The sequence below is a fragment of the Thrips palmi genome, unplaced genomic scaffold, assembly GCF_012932325.1.
Source record: "Thrips palmi isolate BJ-2018 unplaced genomic scaffold, TpBJ-2018v1 HiC_scaffold_8, whole genome shotgun sequence".
Taxonomy (NCBI): domain Eukaryota; kingdom Metazoa; phylum Arthropoda; class Insecta; order Thysanoptera; family Thripidae; genus Thrips; species Thrips palmi.
The window spans coordinates 1995573-2014029 of record NW_023144635.1 but is presented as its reverse complement, the minus strand read 5'-3'; the positions used below and the strand labels follow the sequence as shown (position 1 = coordinate 2014029).

At 41.3% G+C, this 18457-nt stretch overlaps 3 protein-coding genes across 10 annotated transcripts; 1 reads left to right on the top strand and 2 right to left on the bottom strand.

The window, feature by feature from the left end:
* Nucleotides 1–177: 177 nt before the first annotated feature.
* Nucleotides 178–15305, bottom strand: LOC117653121 (PHD finger protein rhinoceros). 5 transcript variants are annotated; one of them, XM_034398516.1, is made up of 12 exons: nt 14828–15304; nt 14013–14058; nt 13561–13657; nt 13286–13446; nt 12989–13197; nt 12735–12898; nt 12493–12641; nt 12075–12362; nt 11820–11993; nt 11588–11718; nt 11241–11487; nt 178–11151 (listed from the first exon to the last, which is right to left on the bottom strand). In XM_034398516.1, the coding sequence occupies exons 3-12, from the start codon at nt 13604–13606 to the stop codon at nt 3853–3855; spliced, it is 8868 nt and encodes a 2955-aa protein (XP_034254407.1). In that variant the 5' UTR covers nt 13607–13657; nt 14013–14058; nt 14828–15304; the 3' UTR covers nt 178–3852. The 5 variants fall into 5 exon arrangements, with proteins under 5 accessions (XP_034254407.1, XP_034254410.1, XP_034254409.1 ...); XM_034398519.1 differs by having other exon boundaries at nt 14945–15304; XM_034398518.1 differs by lacking the exon at nt 14828–15304 and adding an exon at nt 14605–14803.
* Nucleotides 15306–15384: 79 nt separating this feature from the next.
* On the top strand, nt 15385–16345 carry LOC117653129 (probable elongation factor 1-beta). Its single transcript, XM_034398537.1, has one exon. The coding sequence runs from the start codon at nt 15524–15526 to the stop codon at nt 16220–16222; it is 699 nt and encodes a 232-aa protein (XP_034254428.1). The 5' UTR covers nt 15385–15523; the 3' UTR covers nt 16223–16345.
* A 75-nt stretch (nt 16346–16420) lies between these two features.
* Nucleotides 16421–18392, bottom strand: LOC117653127 (methylmalonic aciduria and homocystinuria type D homolog, mitochondrial). Of its 4 annotated transcripts, none has more exons than XM_034398534.1 (8): nt 18173–18392; nt 17811–17961; nt 17597–17724; nt 17460–17520; nt 17273–17391; nt 16972–17194; nt 16829–16891; nt 16421–16757 (listed from the first exon to the last, which is right to left on the bottom strand). In XM_034398534.1, the coding sequence occupies exons 2-8, from the start codon at nt 17959–17961 to the stop codon at nt 16738–16740; spliced, it is 765 nt and encodes a 254-aa protein (XP_034254425.1). In that variant the 5' UTR covers nt 18173–18392; the 3' UTR covers nt 16421–16737. The 4 variants fall into 4 exon arrangements, with proteins under 4 accessions (XP_034254425.1, XP_034254424.1, XP_034254426.1 ...); XM_034398533.1 differs by having other exon boundaries at nt 18228–18392; XM_034398535.1 differs by having other exon boundaries at nt 18325–18347.
* Nucleotides 18393–18457: the final 65 nt, after the last annotated feature.

Below are 18457 nucleotides of genomic sequence, written 5' to 3'. Positions count from 1 at the left end.
TGTACTTTAGCTGGTGAAGTGCACGCACGCTCGATGGTGCTGGTCCAACCCACTACGCAACGCTGCATTACAAGGCATTACGTTGTGTTTGAATGCCTGATTACGTTGATCGCCAGTTAATGTCTTTGGTTTTGATGAGTGGTATTGTTTGGAGGAGGTGATAAAGATAAAACAATGTTTCCCTTGTATTATAAAAAAGATTTGTAATTATACTATGTGCACATTGAAACACTATTATCTTACAAGAACAGTTTCACATGTACATATTTACAATGCCTTCATAAAATTAGGTGAAAAACAAAATATCTATACAAAACAAAATGTTTGTACAATAAATTACGTAAATTCAAAACTGTACTTAAAATTCATCCTTTATGCCTAATACCAGTGGCAGACCTGGTTTACAATGATCTAACCGATAATGAGACTGTAGGGCCCAATTTAACATAAAACAAAGTCGATAAATATATATTTATAAAAAAAAGAGCTCTCAAAAATGCCACCTACCTACATAAATAAAATTTACAATTAAAACAGTGTGTTAATACAAAGTTCTAAATTCATATGAAAACAAATAAATACACCAGTGTCCATAAAACAGGTGCAGAATTATTTTGGCAAAGCTCTAAAACAGTTTTGACTATCAATGCTCATAGAAAGAAAACACTAATATTGGCCTCTCCCATCAAGGGAATTCTGCTATAGTGATACTATTCTTGGTCTTCCCAGAAGGAGTCCTAGTTCCATAAATATTCAAATCAGTTACATTGTGGATTTTTCTAGATAGGTATGCCATACTTTGAGAGTGTGCAGTTACACAAGCAAAGATTAAATTGTGGTTGGAAGAAGCTAAAACAGTACGGTAACTGGGTTGTCAATACAGTATCTGATTAGTCCAGGTTTATAAGTGTCCAAACTTAACAGTCAACAACACCTTGTGGACATCCAATAAAATAACATTAAATCACTAGATAGAAGGAAAACAGGACATCTGTCTCCATGGTGTGGTTAATAAGTAGTTTAACTTAATTCAGTTTAACAAGGAATCTCAAATAATCTCACAGATAAGAACAAAATTTGCACATACTGTTGTCTCCAACCTCACCAAAACCAGAAGAAAATCAAATCATGAAAATGCATGGGCTAGGTGACAAGAAACCATGATTCCACCATGTTGGAATCCAACAAGACTTAAGAATGATTGAGTGCATCAAGGAGTTTTGTAACTTTTTCAAATTTAGAAAAAAGGAAAGTATTGCACAAACATATTAAGACCCATGGTGATCAATTACGACAACCCCTATCACATGAGTTTTAGAATCTAACTCTGTGCTTTTGATTAGGTTCATAGTAAAAAGTATTCTCAAACAGTTTAAACACTGGATATCATAAAAAATGTTGATTCAATATTGAAACCAAAAACTCAGGTAAAAAACAGTCTTTGTTAACCTGCTTACTCATTCATTAGTAATGGAAACACAGTGCCACTTAAAATTGAGAGCACACATTCCATACATAGTACATCATCAACTGCACAGCAGCCACAAATTACATGATATTAGATGAAAATCTATTATTGCAACTTTGGTTAAAGTATGGCATAAAGATAAAAAACAAGAGCAATAAACTTATTATCAAAATGTTGTAAGCAAGTTGTGAAATTTGACCCTTACATGGAACAGCGAGTCCAGCAGAACTGGATTAAAGCAATTTTTTTAATTATAGAAAAAGTAAAGAAATTCAGAAGCTGGAGATGAAGCAACCGCATGAAGCTGTGAATAATATTGATTTAAGTAAACATTCTGATGTTCAATTTGAACATCTCTAAAGCAGAATTCTCAATCCATACATTCACTTATCATCCAACAACTACTGATTCACACACGTATTATCACACAAATGAAAATAGCTGATAAAGATAAAGAGGGTCACAGCGAGCTGTGCTGTCACATATACATTCACATTGGACACATACTAACAGCAATGAGAGCAAACAAGTATACATGTGTCCTTTAAAATAAAGCTGGCAACATCACAACCATTAGACCACTATAAACCATTATTGATCTGTTAAAACAACTGTCTATTCAGCTCTTAATATGGATCCCAACTTTAACACAATTAAGTTTTCCTTTAAAAAAAAAATGCATAATAAGATGCAAACAATGCCACATCACTTTCAGTAAGTTTCAATTATACAATTACAAACATTTTACCATTCTACACCATCTTTCAAAACACATTATATACAAAAATAAGAACTCCTGCAATGAAACAGTAATTGACTTTTTGTACACTAGTTTGTTCATTTGCATCGCTTGTGTTCCTCTATTCTATGAATAATACACTGTGCATGTTTACAAGAAGACAGCCTACAGGAAACAAAAAGGAGAATTAAATACTAGATTTATGTACATCATAAAAGCTATTATTACAAGAGTATGTTTCTTAATTTTAACATTTTCAACCTTACAAACGTATGTAACAACAATAGTTATAAATTAATTTGAGAGTCACCTTTAGAATATTCATTTACACTTAATTACAGCCTATAATGGGGCTGCTAGAATTTTGTACAAGCCCGAGCACGTTTTGAGCGCTGGACCTTGAAGAGAGGACTTCTGACCACCACGTGGACTATGGGTTAGGAATTGCACAGCCTTAAGCAATCCCTTCCTCCATTGCATATATTTACACACATACAAACAGACAGAGGAGGAGGAACAAACAAATATTAAAAACTAATCAACAGTATATAATGATGACATTGGTACCAAGTTTCACATGACTGCTAAATCCTTGTGACGCATAGCCAAATGATGTTTGGTATCCTACACTGATGAGAAAAGATGATGTAACAAGGGCCAACACGAAGTCAACTCTATCCTCAAGCACAGGAGAGAATCAAATTGTGAAGAAATTCATCTTTCAAAGCACCAGCATAGATAATCCAACATACAAACCACAAACAAAAAAAAGAGGAAAATTCTCTAGTATTTTTGTAAATAAAGCTGCTGCTTTTAAAAAAATTATTAAAACCTTACAGGAGTTTTGATCTGATCAATACATTAATTGTGACTAAGAAATACAATTCAATTTTAGAATAATGATTACTTAAGACAATGATTACAACAAGAAAATCTGATTGTCTTTGAACCTTGAATCCAATTTCCTAAATAATATCTCCATACAGTAATTTTTTTTTTGTTTTTCCCCCCTTTGTAAACTATTAAAAAATTAATGAACAACTTTCTAATCTGTTCTTAACAATAAAAGCACTGACTGCAACAGTAAAAGCGTCCAGAAATACTTCATTAGATCAGTTAAAAAAAGAACACAAGTAAAAAAAGCAGACTACAAATAAACCAGGTAAGAACAGACTGTCAACAGATAAAAGATATGTAGCTTTTGGTGGAGCAGATACTGATTACGTAAGTTGTTTTACAGATTAAAGTACATACTTGTCAAAAAAAAAAATAACATAGATGAAGATGAAAAATCTACCAATGTTAAAACAATTCTAATGTGACTGATTAGCAGTATTGCAATTACTAAGGCTGAATTTGGGCTGATCTAATTTTACACACAAATAGACAAGACATGACAATTAATTAGATAAAACTGCTACACGTACGCTAATTCATTAAGAAGAGTCACATAAAGCTCTTAGAGGTCAATCATAATTTTAAAAAACAGCTAATAGAAAAAAAAAGGGTTAGTAGGATTAGCAGCATAGAAAGCTTGGCACCAAACTGTAATTTCTATCAAGATACATTTCAACTTTAACTAACATCGGCGATATCAGATCTATTTCAGAATTAACTTAAATGAGACTAATATAATCCACCACTATCATCTAACTTCACAATCTTGACTGAGGGGCAAAGAATTCATATCAGTCATATTATGAACATTTTCAGTAGGCGGCACCACTTCACTTGCACGCTCGTCAGGGTTTGATACAGTTTCTGCACAAGCTTTTCTCACATACCCCTCCTCACACCGGGCTAGTTTTAGTTTTAATTTAGGGATGGTTGCTGATTTGGAAGTCCGTACTTTTCTCAAGGCAGAGGCATCACCGCCTTGGCTCTTGTCAGGATCGGTGCCAACACCAGGTGCTTGCTGTAAATCTTGGCTTGCATTTGTTTCTCCAGAGGGTTGATTTTCAGGAAGCAGTGGCAATCTTTCCAAAATACTATCACTTGCATTTTTATCTTGGCCTTCAGCTGTCCTCTCTTGAGTCGGTGTCCCTACATCTGAAGGAGCAACAGATGCATTTGGCGCATTTCCACCACTAGTGCTGTTGGAACTGGTGTTACCTTTGCCGCCAAAGCGAATGATGAGTTTGGGAGCTGCCACCTCGTTCGTAATAACTTCAACTTTGGGTATAGCGGGTGATGGAGAAGGGGACGATGATCTAGAATTTTTCTTCTTCTTCTTTTTCTTTTTAGCAACTGGAGCAACAACTTCTGGTTCTTCCCGGTCATCTTCACCACCCCCAAAGGCTTTCATTATTTCCTTTCTATACTTCATATTCTCGGCGAAAAGCTTTTCCAAACATGGTGCGGCAGCTTGCTGTCGTTTCTTAGGAGGTCTTATCCTTAAGTTCTTCTTCTCCGTAGCAGGATTTGATAAAGCCACTTCTGCAGTGTTGGCCCCAATTTTAATTTTCAATTTAGGTGTTGTTGCAACCTCTGCCGCAGCCGGAGGTACACTGGGATTTTTAGGGGCACGGCCTCTTCTCTTCAGGGGCTGAGATGCATCACCAGAGGGGAATGAATTATTGCTACCGTTTGAACCGACACTACGTCTTCGCTCAGGGAACTCCTCCGAATCTTCGTACTCAGGAGCATCTGTGGTGTTTTTCCCCGCATATGAAATAGAAAGAGTAGGGGTCTTATCTTTTTTCCTCTTCTTTTCCATGTTAGCATCAACAACTGCCCTGTAGTCTTCACGAGTTGGAATGGTGGTCATTGAAGCGACAGCCTTGGGGATGGAAATTACATTGCGGCTGACAGGTGGAGTTGGCTGGACTGCATGACCAGGCATGGCCTGGGCACTTGCATCATCCATATTCATATCCTGAGAACAGTACTGACGTAACAACTCCTTCTTACGCATTCTTCTCAGGTTTGATGTTCCAGAAGCTGAGGCAGAAGACATACCAGACCCAGGTGCCATACCAGGACCTTGCACAGAGTCAAGGGGAGCCACTGCTGGCATTGCAGGTTGCTGTTGTTGAGACATTGGGGTAACTGTTGGTGCAGCTGCAGCATAGTTTGGATCAAGGAAAGGTCCTTTGATTTTCATCTTAAGTTGTTGGCGGGACTCTGGCAAACAAACTCTGGGTTCTTCAATCTGCTTCTCTTTCTCTTTGTCAGCAGCTTGAATTTCTTTCTCAATGTCTTCAGCAATGTCCGGCTCTTGTTGTTCAGCTGATAAGGACCCAAGCAGATTATTGAATGGTGCGGTTTGCGCTGGAGTTTGTTGTACTTCAAATGAATTGTAAGTTCTCATATCTACTGGACCTGGAAGAACACATTCATTGAAGTTTTGTAGTTGGTTAACTTCAGGAGTTTCTTCTGGCTCAGGCGAAGCAGCTACATCATCGTCATCATCATCATCAGCTGCCGATGGACCATCATGAAGTGGAGTTGGTGGACGGAGCTCAGAGAGATTTTGGCTCTGATAAACTGTACTACGATGCTTGCTGCTGACATGAGGAGGACTTGTAAACTTGGGGGACACAGAAGAATCTTGATAAGAGCTTTCAGAACCCCTCCTATCATGGATATCAGTTGACTTTCTTCTTTCTCTCATAGCACGAAGATTTTCTACACTATCGGTCATATCATCATCATCGAAGTCCAGGTCATACACTGTTCCAGCGAGTTTACTGCAAATTCCAAAATCATCATTAAACCCATGATGGCTTCCTCGCCCTTTGCCCCTGCCTCTACCACGACCTCTCCCTTGTGAGCTTTGTCTCGGGGCTTTAGGTGCTTTTTTGACAGAGGTGCCTCCACGAGACTGGTTACTAGCTTTAATAACAGCTGTCTCTTGCCGTGGCGATTTTCCTGGGGATTTCCCTGGGCTTTTCTGTTGAAGAGAAATGACTCTTGGGGATGAACGAGTAGGCTTTGTGGGAGTTTTCTTTCCCACTGATGCGGCAACTTTAGAACTTTGACTAGGAACTGGAGGCAACTGGTGACTACTCTCTGAGGCCGATATGATTGTCTGGGAGTCCAGAGATGTCTGTGAGGAATATGGAGTTGAAGCAGGCTGAGTATCATGAGGCAAAACGGGAGACGGAGTAGGAGGAGCCGTCGATGTGGGGAATGCTGCTGGAGTGAGTGGTGGATCTTGAGGCAGTAAAGGAGTTCCAGTCGGAGTTCCAGTTGGTAGCGGAGATACCATTGCGGCTGTGAATGCCATATTGTGAGATGAGGATGTAAAAGCAGCTGTGCATGGAGCGGGCATTTGCTGTGGTGGCTCTTCTAGCTTTTGCGCCATCGCAGGCATCATGCCATGACTGTGATCGGGAAAGGCCCCGTAAGTAGGGGCATAAATATTAGGGCCAGGAAACCCACTAGGTGGAAACAATGGATTGACGAAAGGTGCAGGCTCTGAGTAAGAATGGTAAGGAGGCGCTTCTGGCATCGGACATGGAGGATATGGCATGGATGGAGCTGCGTAAGGAGCCATTAGCTCTGCACTTGAAGGAGGTACTGGAGCCTCTGGTGTTGGCAAGGGTTCAGCATCATTGTGGCCATCATCATCGGAATCGGTGTCATCTGAAGTTGTGGAGTTGCAGCGAACGGGCAGAACTTGTCGATCAGCCCATTTAGCTTGTGCATGAATTTCAGGATAAGGCAGCGGTGAATCCATATGAGGTGTTTGCGCCATGCTCTCAAATTGATCATGACCCATTGCAGGAACAGAAGGCTGCTGTTCATGCTGCAAGAGAGACTTCTCCAAATCTTGAGAGATAGATTGCTGCTGCATATTTGGCTGCGATCCCAAAGGAAGCATTTGTGATTGAGAGGAAAGGGCTAATGGATCACGTGCAAGTTGGGCAAGGTCGAGATGCTGGGATGTTGCAAGCGGAAGTGAAGGTGGCTGTTGAGTTTCTTTAGGAACATCAGGATACACAATGCCACTTGGAGGAACCCATCTCTCATCAGCTTGGACATTTTTGGTTGAATCAATGATTTGATTAACAGGCATAGCTTTGGATAGACTTGCCTCCACAGCACAGGAGTAACCGGCGAATGAAGGCTCTTGATTGGAAGTTTCATGAGCCGACATGTTCATTTTGTTGAGTGATGGCACTTCCAAGGTATTCGATGACAATCCCAAGTGGGATGACACAAGATGATGACCAGCAGTAATTTCAGGTGCAACAGTTTGGCTCTTGACAACTTCATCGGCCAAATTAACTTCTTCAATGGTTTTCGGTAGCACTGGTACTTCTTCAATATCAGGGTCAGCTTGATCACATGAAGCATCAGGAGGTAGAGCAGGTGCATCTGCCATATCACAGGTACCAGGCTGAGATTTAATCTGAGCATAACTCTGACGTAATTTGTCCAAAAGATTTTGTGTCTCCCTATTGGTGTCTTCTTTAGTATCATCCTTGAAAAGGTGATCATTACTGAATGAAAATTGCAGAGGCGCTCTCATAATGTCTTCAGAATTGGCTGGAATGCCAAAGCCATCATCATTTACAGTCTCATCCACAGCATACAAATCATTTTGGAAATCAAACAAGTCAGACACACCAGAGTCTTTTGGCTGTTGAGGGGAAAATATGGAACGTTGTTGATAGGGTGCACTACTGAGAGAATTACTGCGAGAACTGATCTTCTTGGGTTCTGATACAGCAAAATCAAGACTTGAGTCTAGACCAGTATGTTTGATGTTGTCATGGACTGAGTCAACAACCTTAGTATCAATTTCTACTGGAGGCAATAACTTATCTCCAGCTAGTTGAGGGACTAATGATCGTGAGGATTTATCCTTATTGGCTTCATCATCATTTGAAGTTGAAGATGAGGAAGAAGAGGAAGAGAATGAAGAAGCACGGCTCACATCCAAAATATTTTTGTCTTGCACATCTTTCTTGGGGCTAGGTTTCTTTCTCGTTATCACAGAAGTATCTTTGTCGGATGTGAGAATCGAGTTCATAGTTTTAACCAGTGATTCTTCATCATGTTTGAGACCGATTGTACTTTCAGGAGCCATTTTAGGTGATCTGAAGGAGGGGCTACGCAAGCCAGTTGTAGGAGAACGCAACACTTTTGATTCCTCTGACAAATTGTCTCCAGACAGGACCTTACTGCCAGAGTCAATAGAGGCATTTCGAGTACTTTTTCTTCTTTCAAATTCTCTTTCTGGTGACTGAAGATCTATTTTCTTAGAAACTTTCTTGACCTCAGCTGGACTATATTTGGACTTGCTTTCCTCTTTTGAGGGACTACTGCTTTCGGCTCCTCTTCGCGGCGTTTCGTTCCTCCTGATCGGAGACCCAAGCTCTTTAAGGGGAGAGGAATCTTTGCTTTCGTCTGATTTTCTCTTCCCTGGCTTTGGTTGCTCTTTTTGAGCAACTGGATCTTGTTTTCCCATTCTTCCCCTGTCTCTTGGTGACTCCTCAACTCCCTTAGAGCGCGTCCTTCCCCTGGTCTGTTGGGACTCCTTGAGGGTGTCTGGTTCTTTGACATCAGATAAACCTCCTGATCTTCTCTCAGCTGATCCACCCTCAGCGCTCCGGAGTCGATCACTTGTATCTCTACTGTCTGTCCTGAGGGCTCCTCCCACTGTCTCCTTTGATCGGAATGGTTCATCTCTTTCAGAAGGCGGCTGCTGAAGTTCGAGTTCAGGCCGCCCGGCGGAAGTTTTAAGCTTCTTATCAGGCGCCTTCCTGAACGTCTTGCTCGCCATCTGAAGGGATGAGCCATCCTTTTCTTTTGGAGAGAGTTTTGGCCTTGAGGCAGACTTTTTGACATCCTTCTCTTTGTCCGAGTCTGAGTCGCTGTCCAAGGAACTGCTATCGGAAGACTTGGGCACCTTGCCAAGAAAGGGCCGCTCCTCTTTTTTAGCAGAGACCTTTTTGAGCTCTGACACAGGCTCGGAAATCTTCTCAGATTTAACATCTTTCTTCACAGGAGATTTTGATCTGCTCTCAGAGTCACTCTCAGAACTGGAAGATGATGTAGAAGACGACCCCGAGGAGGAAGAAGATGAAGTACTTGAGGACGATGATGAAGAGGATGATTTAGAAAGCTTGTTGGATCTGGATTCTTGTTTCCTGGCATCCTGCTTCTTTGATTTGTCTACCTCAGTCTCTTTCTTGCCCTTTTCCATGCGAGGTGAGTCGGCAGCATCTTTCTCAGTCTTCTTAATTCCAGTTTTCATGTGCTCATTTGCTTTCTTGGCTGCCTGCCTTTGGGGAACATAGGCCAAGATTTCTGCTGCATCAGGATCTTTGTCAAACTCATATATATCAGGAGGTAATTTGCCATCTCTACCAGATTTAGATTTCTTATCTTCCTCTTTGGCTTTGGATTTAGACTTCGTCTTCTCTGGCTCAGAAGGAATCTGCTTCGATGAAAGTTCTCTGTCAACATCAAAATCTTTTAGTCTACTTTGAGACACTTTCTGAATACTTTCTGAGGCCTTCTTAGCAGCCTGCCTCTGTGGTACAATGAGATCAGTTGGTGCATTATCTTTCTTCTTGGATTTAATATTTTCTTTATCTTTAGACACATCATCAGCTAATTTGTCATCCTTGCTCTTCACTTTAGATGATTTCTTAGGAGATTTGTTGCCGGATTTTGAAGCAAAGCCAGAAAATTCTTTCATGGCTCCTTTTGTCCTCATCATATTTTGGTGGTGATCAGCAGTCATGTTAGAAGAACTTTCATCTTTGGATGCATCGCTGTCAGAGTCAGAGTAAATGGCTGCAAACTTCTTATTATCAGTCTTAGAAGAAGACCTGATGAGCAGGTCATTATCACTATCTTCACTAACAGACATCTTTACATCTGACTCTGGGCCTACTTTTCTCAGATTATTTCGCAATTGAGAGCCTTTGTTCCTTTTCACTGCATCTTCATCATCCGATGATGTATCCTTCCTTACTCTAGCAGGTGTAACAGGCGGTTTCCGGCCGCGCCTCTTAGATGGAGCAGAAGCATCTGTGCTTAGTTTTCTCACCGGCTTCTCATCATCGGTGCTGGAGCCATTGCTGTCAAGACCCAATCTAGCCATTGTTGCTGCTTTGCTGCCTGGTTTATCTTTTTCAGCACTTTTCTTCAAAGATGCATTAGGTTTTTTACGGTTTCTTGATTTCTTGGAATCTTCATGCTTTGGCTTTTCCTCTTCAGTACTCGAGCCGTCACTGTCCAACCCTAGGCTAACAAGGCGACTCTTGGATGAAGTTGAATGAGATGTTGATTCTTCATTCAATTTTGAACTTGATGGTGGTGATCGCAACCTTCCTCCCTTTCTAGAGCTTGACTTCTCCTCTTCTGTACTTGAAGCACCACTGTCTAAACCTAACATAGCTGCACTTTTACGAGAACTTTTATGAGGGGACTTTGCTGGTGAGGGGGACACAGTTTTTGTTTCATTTCTGTCTCTTAAAGGTTTGCGCTCCAAAGAGTGTTCAGTACTTGAAGCAGAGCTATCTAAACCTAAGCGAGAATCTTTTCTTCGTTGGGCCCCGGAATCAGTCTCACTGCCACTAGACATACTATTATATATACTACTACGTCTTCTGGAAGCACCATTCATGTACGTTCGCTTATAAGGATTGTCCATACCAGATCGTCTACCAGAAGACTTCACCAAACCATTCAGTTCTGATGTCTTAAGTTTTTCACTATCCTCAGGTACATCAAGGCCACTGATTCGAGCTAAAATCATTTCAAAGTCAGAAGAACACGAATCTGCTGTGATGTGAGAATAGAGGCGATCATAAATGGAAGGCCCATGATTTGCCTCTATGACTGCTTGGACTTCTAGAGAGGACAATGAACAATGGGGATCACTGAGGACAGCAGCTTGTTTATGGAAAGTTTGTTCACGCATTCTGAAGAATGTTCGAGATAACTTCTCTCTTCTGCTGACCATGTAGCAAAGGTTCCGTACCTGCAAAAAAAAAAAATCAATGCAAGCTGCCGTTAAACTTCACCTAGATACAGATCGCACATAACTATCATAATTTTCAAAATTCTTACTCGCTCTAGATCTTGTCTCAACTGCACAAACATGCGCATCTTGTCAAGATCAGCTTGTTCTTGTTTTTGGGATAGAAGGTCCACATCATCTGACTTTGGAGCCAAGAAAGGTTTATTTCCACCAGCTCGCCGCTTCAGCTTCCAGTAGTTATAGATGTATAAAATACCATCAGGATCAACATCTAGGCACTGCTTGACATCAGTGTGAGCAACATGTTTGTCAAACTCTGCCTCAATCTCCTGGAGCCTGATTCAAACACAATGATGGTATTACAATCAAATATTCTGCACAGAACTGAATTTAAATAAGTAAAACAGCAGAATTGGAGTCAATGGAAGGAACTCACTTGGCAGCTCGAGCTTGGTTTTTCTCTTCGGATGTCATATCTTTTCTCTTTTTACGTTTTGACTCATCATCTTCTGAGGATGCTGAGCTCTTTTTGTCCTTACTTGTAACACTGTGCTTTTGACAATAAGACTGAAACAAAATATTATTATTATTATTATTATTATTAAAATCTAGTTAGATAATCTATCACACATTAAAAACTAAGCTGAACGTGTATGCTTAGAGCTTACTCGTAATTTGACCCCATCATCAGCAGCATCGTCCTCAATGATGGCTCTCATTTCCAGACCATGCTTGAAAGCACAGGTAACATGGTATGCTGTTTTGCAAGATTTTACAGAGCACTGAATGCAAGCTCCAACACGTTCACGGCAAAGAACACATATCAGGGCCCATCTACTTTGCTGTAAATCAAACACATCAGATAAGGAGATGCTCTACGAAATGTGTAACATTAGAGTGATTTTCTAGACAGAGTTACTTACTGGTATACTGGATATTTTGGTAATAGGTTCCATTTTCTCAACAGACCCTATACTAACTTCCGGTATCCACAAAGAACAGGATACATGGGCCCATTTGCTGCCTGACTGTGTACTTTTCATAGCACCCATTTTGTTGGGACAGAGGACACATTCAGGCCTCTTACCGAGAGCACAAGTGCGACACAGCCATTGCCCAGAGGGAATTGTTGTAATACCATAACAAGCTTGATGAACACATATGTTGCAACTATCGCAAAACACCATCTCATTACTTTCTTCGGAGTCAGGCTGCAATTACAAAGGAAACAGTGTGTCATCATTTTCAGCTCCCGCACAGTCAAGACGTGACATAGACTGACGAATGGATTAAGTTTAACGTAAGGCAACACATAAGAAGCGCCAGCTTGAGGTGACTCACCGAACGGCAAACATCACAGATAACATTTTCGTCAAACTCTATACCAAGACTTTCTTCAGTTTTAACGATAGTTTGTATTTTGTCCCAACATCGCATTTCCAGTTCTTCCATTACTCGCTCCACCTGATCTTCTTTGATGGGCACTAGGCCTATAACAGTTCATTTAACATTAAATAGTATGTTATTTAAAAAAGAAACACATTACATTTATTGTTATTGTAATATAATAATGCAATACATACCCATGGCAGCTCTTTCGCCATTCAAAATTTGAAGCCAAGCAGCGTCTGTATCATCTAAATCATATGAACAGGCCTTTTCTGCTTTAGCTGGAGTATCAGAAAGTATGTGAGTTTCTGGGTCAAATGAGTCATCTTTGCATATAGCAACATATTTAGATTTAGGTCTGGAACACATGATAAAACATAACATGATTCAATGCCATAATTGTCATAAACTTCAAATTAAGAGGAGGAAATTAGGAAAAGAGACTTACAGCTTGAATTCATGTCCTGGCTTAGCTGCATATGAGCAGTGGCTCACTTGAGTGACGGAGGGACCTGGAAGCGAGTCAGGGTTCACGGGAACTTGAACACCGCGCTCCCACTCTTGCTTCCATTGATCTCCTATCACCCAGTACTCATCTGCAGTAAGTGGCTCAGAATCAGCCAGTTTCATGGCACTAATTAAATCCTTGCGGAAAAGCTGAAAAATCAAAGCACAATTGTGAAAAACAGGTTTAGGAAAACTACATTCAAAAAGAAATGTGAAAATAATAAAAAAATTGATCTACCTCGCCTACCTCAGCCGGAGCTTCGGCAACAGTACGGTTATAAATGTTAGGGGGCTTGATGCTGTCTTGGGAGCGAGATGCCCAAGCCCCCATGCTGTCAGCTATGGAGGCTGAATCATCATCGTCCACGGTGGGCCGCCCTTTGCGGCGTTTCGTAGGAACTACACACAGATAGAGATTTTTGATAGTGAAACAATGTGAACATAAACATGTTGTTTAAAGGTATTCATTCATTTACAATCAGCTATCACACACATGAACACTACGAGACATACCTGGGCCATCATCTGACTTCAGGGATCGCTTAACTCGTTGCGACATCTTCCCTGTTGAATGGATTTGATGTAGATTGGCCTCTTAAGGCTTCAGAGCCTAGTTAAATCATTAACAGACACATATTAGTACAATATAGCCCAGATAAATGAACAGTTCATTTGAAAGTCATTTCCACAAGTTGAATAAAATGGAATTCACAGAAATAAACGCAAAAGAAATAGTAAAAACGGTAAGCATGGTAAAACCACAGAGGAATCAATAACGTGACTTGACATGAAGGCCTATGAAACCTAATACTCCAGTATCAGCAAAAACATATTGCAGAATCAATAGATGTGGTATATACATGGAAATTAATGAAAATAAGTATTATAAAATTTGAAGGGATAAACTGAGACTTCCATTTTAAGCCAACAATGCAGAAAATGGGTATGACAAAACCAATACTCACTACATAGCTGGAGCTGTACATACAGGTTTATAGAACAGGAGTGAATCTACAAACAAGAAAAATTAACATTATATGCAAGGTTGTACAAAACAAGGCTTTTAAACGTGGACCAGACGCTTATGACACAGATTGGCCTAGTAATCTTAGCTATTGGTGTTTATAACCAAACAGTTCTGTGACAGAATCATCATTGAACTAAACACAAAAGGCTCGTTTCCACACCTCATAGGAATATAAAAACATATCGCGGGATTCAGCAAAGTTAACGTTTAGACGAGAGAAACAAATAAATGAAGTAACAACGCGAAATGAATGTAAAGAGAATGGCCAGGATCGCAGCCTAGGCTAGGCTATTATGATGTAAACATTGGACAGAATTCTTCAATCTAACCGAAAAGCTGTACTTTTCGGCAGTTGCGAACTTACGAAAAATGCAAGGAAGCATTTCGGGTATAAAATCGTCATGTGGAAGGTGCGAAAACAATCCAAATATCATAATGAGAGTAAAAATTCATCCCCGTGGATGAGTAGGCCTAACAGCATTGACAACACAGATGGCAGCACTGTCGTTGAGTTCCACAAACTTTCTTACTTCTCTCGCGTCAGAACAACACAGATATCGATTCCATTTCACTCGCTTCACTTGCTTTGATCACTGCAGTTTCACTGTCACAGAGTCCATAATCTTTGTAGCTATTCATAGTCCTTTCAGCCCACGAAAGAGTGAACAGCCGACAGACTAGAACCAGGTCTGTCATCAAAACCAACATGTCCTCATTAGAAATTCAGCCTCACGACGCAGCAGCAGAACTCACCACATCAAGCTCTATTTCGCACTGAGCACTTTTAGTTACTTTCAAAATGGCTATCATCTAGGGTATCGACCACTTTAATCCACAAACACAATAAATTATCGACATTAAATAGGATACCATCGTTTGGCGCCATCATGCCTGAAAAAATAACTGTAGAAGTTCACATCACGTGATCACAACGCAAAGTCTGCAAAGCGGGATAATGCACATGGCCCAGCATGCTTTGCGCCACTGCGCGTTCGGGCACCGGCGTGACTCGGGGCAGGAAGGACTGCACAGGCGCGGGATCAATAACATCGTCAATCATGTGCCTGGGATCAACTTTAGGCCGCAATATTCTATCATGGGAAGCATCTACGTCAGAATTTAGGTCATACGGATCAAAAACCACTTCCCAATCCCAAACCTTTTTTGATAAGTTGCAAGTTCAAAATCTCCCGCCATTTCAGTAGTTCGTTTATGTCCCATGAGGTGACGCCACGGGTCACCGATGTTAGAAGCAGGCCCTGCGCCGAAACCCCGAAACCCCCCCCTCTTTCCCCCACTCCTGGGAGTTACCACGCACTGGTCCTTCCTGCCCGGAGTCACGTCGGTCGGAACACCGCTCCGTGTCCTCGTGTTCGCTCTTCAACGTCGTCCACCGAGCCGAGTCGGGTCTAGGTTATAGTGCTCCAGTAGTTGTTCAAGTTTTTCACCATGGCTGTCGGAGATTTCAAGTCTGAGAAGGGTGTCAAGGACCTGGACGCCTTCCTCGCCGAGCGCAGCTACGTGGAGGGCTTCGTGCCGTCCCAGGCCGACGTGTGCGTGTTCGAGGCCCTCGCCAAGGCGCCGTCAGCTGCTACCCCGCATGCCCTCCGCTGGTACAACCACATCAAGTCGTACCAGGGCGCCGAGAAGACCAAGCTACCCGGCAAGAAGGAGGTCCCCGCCGCCCTGCTCAAGGGAGGCGCCGCCGCCGCCCCCGCGGCCAAGCCCGCAGCCAAGCCGGCCGCCAAGCCTGCCGCCGATGACGACGACGACGTGGACCTGTTCGGCTCCGACGAGGAGGAGGACGCAGAGGCCGCAAAGATCAGGGAGGAGAGGCTCGCCGCCTACGCCGCCAAGAAGTCCACCAAGCCCACCCTGATCGCCAAGTCCTCCATCGTGATGGACGTCAAGCCCTGGGACGACGAGACCGACATGAAGGAGATGGAGACGAAGGTTAGGTCCATCACCATGGACGGCCTGGTCTGGGGCGCCTCCAAGCTGGTGCCGGTCGGCTACGGCATCAACAAGTTGCAGATTATGTGTATTGTTGAGGATGACAAGGTTTCAGTGGACGCTCTTTCTGAGGAAATCCAAGCCTTTGAAGACTTTGTTCAGTCTGTTGACATTGCTGCCTTCAACAAAATTTAAGTTAATTCTTTTCTAATTTAACAAATTTATATATTTTACTGATAATTTGCGATACCTGTCTTGTTTTGTAATTACAATGGAAACGAACTGTACTGATGACCCAGTAAACGATGCTCACCTGTATTTCTGTGTTTTAATCCATGTCATGTCCATTCAAGACACTTTGTTCTAAGTCATAAGGTTTGAATATTAAATCAATGTCTTTTAATTGTTTATTTATAAATACAACAATCATGCCTCCTTTTAGTAACTATACAAGATCACAAAGTGAAATCACAGCAGGCTTGCATTTTATTCAACAGATTCAATAGAAGACATTCAATTTGCTGTATGAATATTCAATAGATACTCTCAATTTGCTGGATAAGGTTAGCTAGGATTAGCTACATCAAACAAAACCAATATTAATATAAGGAATAAAGTGAACATCAGATGTAAGAAATCCACTGAGACGTTGGCAGTACAATGCTCAAGTGAGCCCTTGAAACTTTGGCAGTATAGATTTGGAGTACTTTTTAGTCTCGATGAGATTTTTCTGCACAGAAGAAAAAATGGTTAGTGTCAGCACTATTAAATCAATGGCAGATACAAGCTGTAATTTCTTACCTTCAGCTTCCTTAACCAAAGGTGCAATAGCTTCTAATGGTGGAGCAGAAGTAAAGAGAGACCCTGACAGGAAGGATTGGAAAAGTATATTAATTTAGCTGACAAGAAATGATTAGGTTCACCCTGAAGCATTGAACACTCACCAACCATATACCGATTAGCCTCAACAGAGAGACTTATTACTTTGCAGTTGGCTTTATTGTTAATGTTGAAACCCATGCAGTGAAATCGTTTATCAGTTTTGTACAATACATCTCGAGGGACTTTGTAATAAAAATAGGGGCGACCTGAAAATGGGTTGATAAAGTCTGCCCAGTAGCCCATATCCATTAACTGTCCACAAATTTTCTGAGCAGCTAATAAGAACTGGAAAAGTTAGACATAGTATCAGAAATAAGGGACATCAGTTGATGAAAATCATTCAAACCCGAATATTATGCCTACAAGCTTAGTCAGTTCATCAATGTCTTGACGCCGTCCCCTTCGGTACAGAGGTTGTCTCAAACTGATGATGGTAGTGTTTTGTTGACGGAAATCCAAACCAGGGAACATTTCCATTAACCCTGAAAACAGAAAGAAAAATAAGAAACCGATACCAAGTTTCAAAATTACATAAATAAATTACTACAACCTGCACGAAGAAGAAGGGGGCACTCTTGGGCAGAATATTCCATTGACCCTCCTTTGGTATTCTTGATTAACAATTAGAGAGAAAGTGATAAGTACACACGATTTCTGAGGAGAGGGAAAAAATGAATGGGAAGTTACCTGAAATGACTTGCTGTATTCAAGATGAGCTGTTGAGCTGTTGTCTAACCAGGCATGGCCCAATTTACCGGGCATGTAGAGTCTATATCTCTGAGCTAATAGCTCCCAGTTGGAATTATTTACAGCAACTATACAGACAGTCAACAAAAGAACAGGTCAGGCCACTGATTTAAGTCAAAGTCAAAATCTGCAAACTGTCGACCAAGTACCCTACCATCAGACTCAACAGAGTACGGGACTAGATTATAAACATCTTGACCCTCCTGGCCATTGTCACTGTTGCGCTTTCCAGAGTATAATGCTTGGAGTGTAACATTAACACTTCGCACCACATTTCTACTGAGAAGTCGTTGAGAACACAGCATCTGTAAAAAAAAATAATTTATGAACTGACAAAGGCAGATTTGAAATAAATTCATATTTGCATCAGACCAAAACATAACATAAGGAGACAGCCAGGATTTGAAGACTGTATAGTTCATTCATTTGCGACAACAATTGTGAGATAATGAGGCGTATTGAATAAAGAGATAAGGAAAGACACAGAAAAAGGGGGAACAAATTCACGGAATATACAATTAGCAAGTGACTGCGTAGGAGGAGTCAGGTTAGGTTAACATTTGACTCGTACACTATAGCAGACGATGGCTCAGCTTCAATGATATCCAAGGTTCTAATGTCAGGACGCAGCTTTAAGTTGTCAACCAAATAGGAGTAAATGACTCTACAGACAAATACTAGGGTATCGATTCGTGAAAACTTCAGCACAGAGACAAACACAAGTTGAACAAGTAAAACAAACCTTTCTGCTTTGCAGAACAACAACAACAAATGTCAAAGTGGCCTTGGGTTGGGCAAGTA

Excerpts from the sequence above, each read along its gene's own strand:
- LOC117653121 (XM_034398516.1), bottom strand. The coding sequence starts at position 13,606 with ATGTCGCAACGAGTTAAGCGATCCCTGAAGTCAGATGATGGCCCAG. Across the intron at positions 12,363-12,492 it reads TCTGTGATGTTTGCCGTTCG|CCTGACTCCGAAGAAAGTAA; the intron begins GTGAGTCACCTC and ends TTGTAATTGCAG. Across the intron at positions 11,719-11,819 it reads ATGATGGGGTCAAATTACGA|TCTTATTGTCAAAAGCACAG; the intron begins GTAAGCTCTAAG and ends ATTTTGTTTCAG.
- LOC117653129 (XM_034398537.1), top strand. The coding sequence starts at position 15,524 with ATGGCTGTCGGAGATTTCAAGTCTGAGAAGGGTGTCAAGGACCTGGAC.
- LOC117653127 (XM_034398532.1), bottom strand. The coding sequence starts at position 18,078 with ATGAACTATACAGTCTTCAAATCCTGGCTGTCTCCTTAT. Across the intron at positions 17,195-17,272 it reads TTGATGAACTGACTAAGCTT|TTCTTATTAGCTGCTCAGAA; the intron begins GTAGGCATAATA and ends TAACTTTTCCAG. Across the intron at positions 16,758-16,828 it reads TTTGGTTAAGGAAGCTGAAG|AAAAATCTCATCGAGACTAA; the intron begins GTAAGAAATTAC and ends TCTTCTGTGCAG.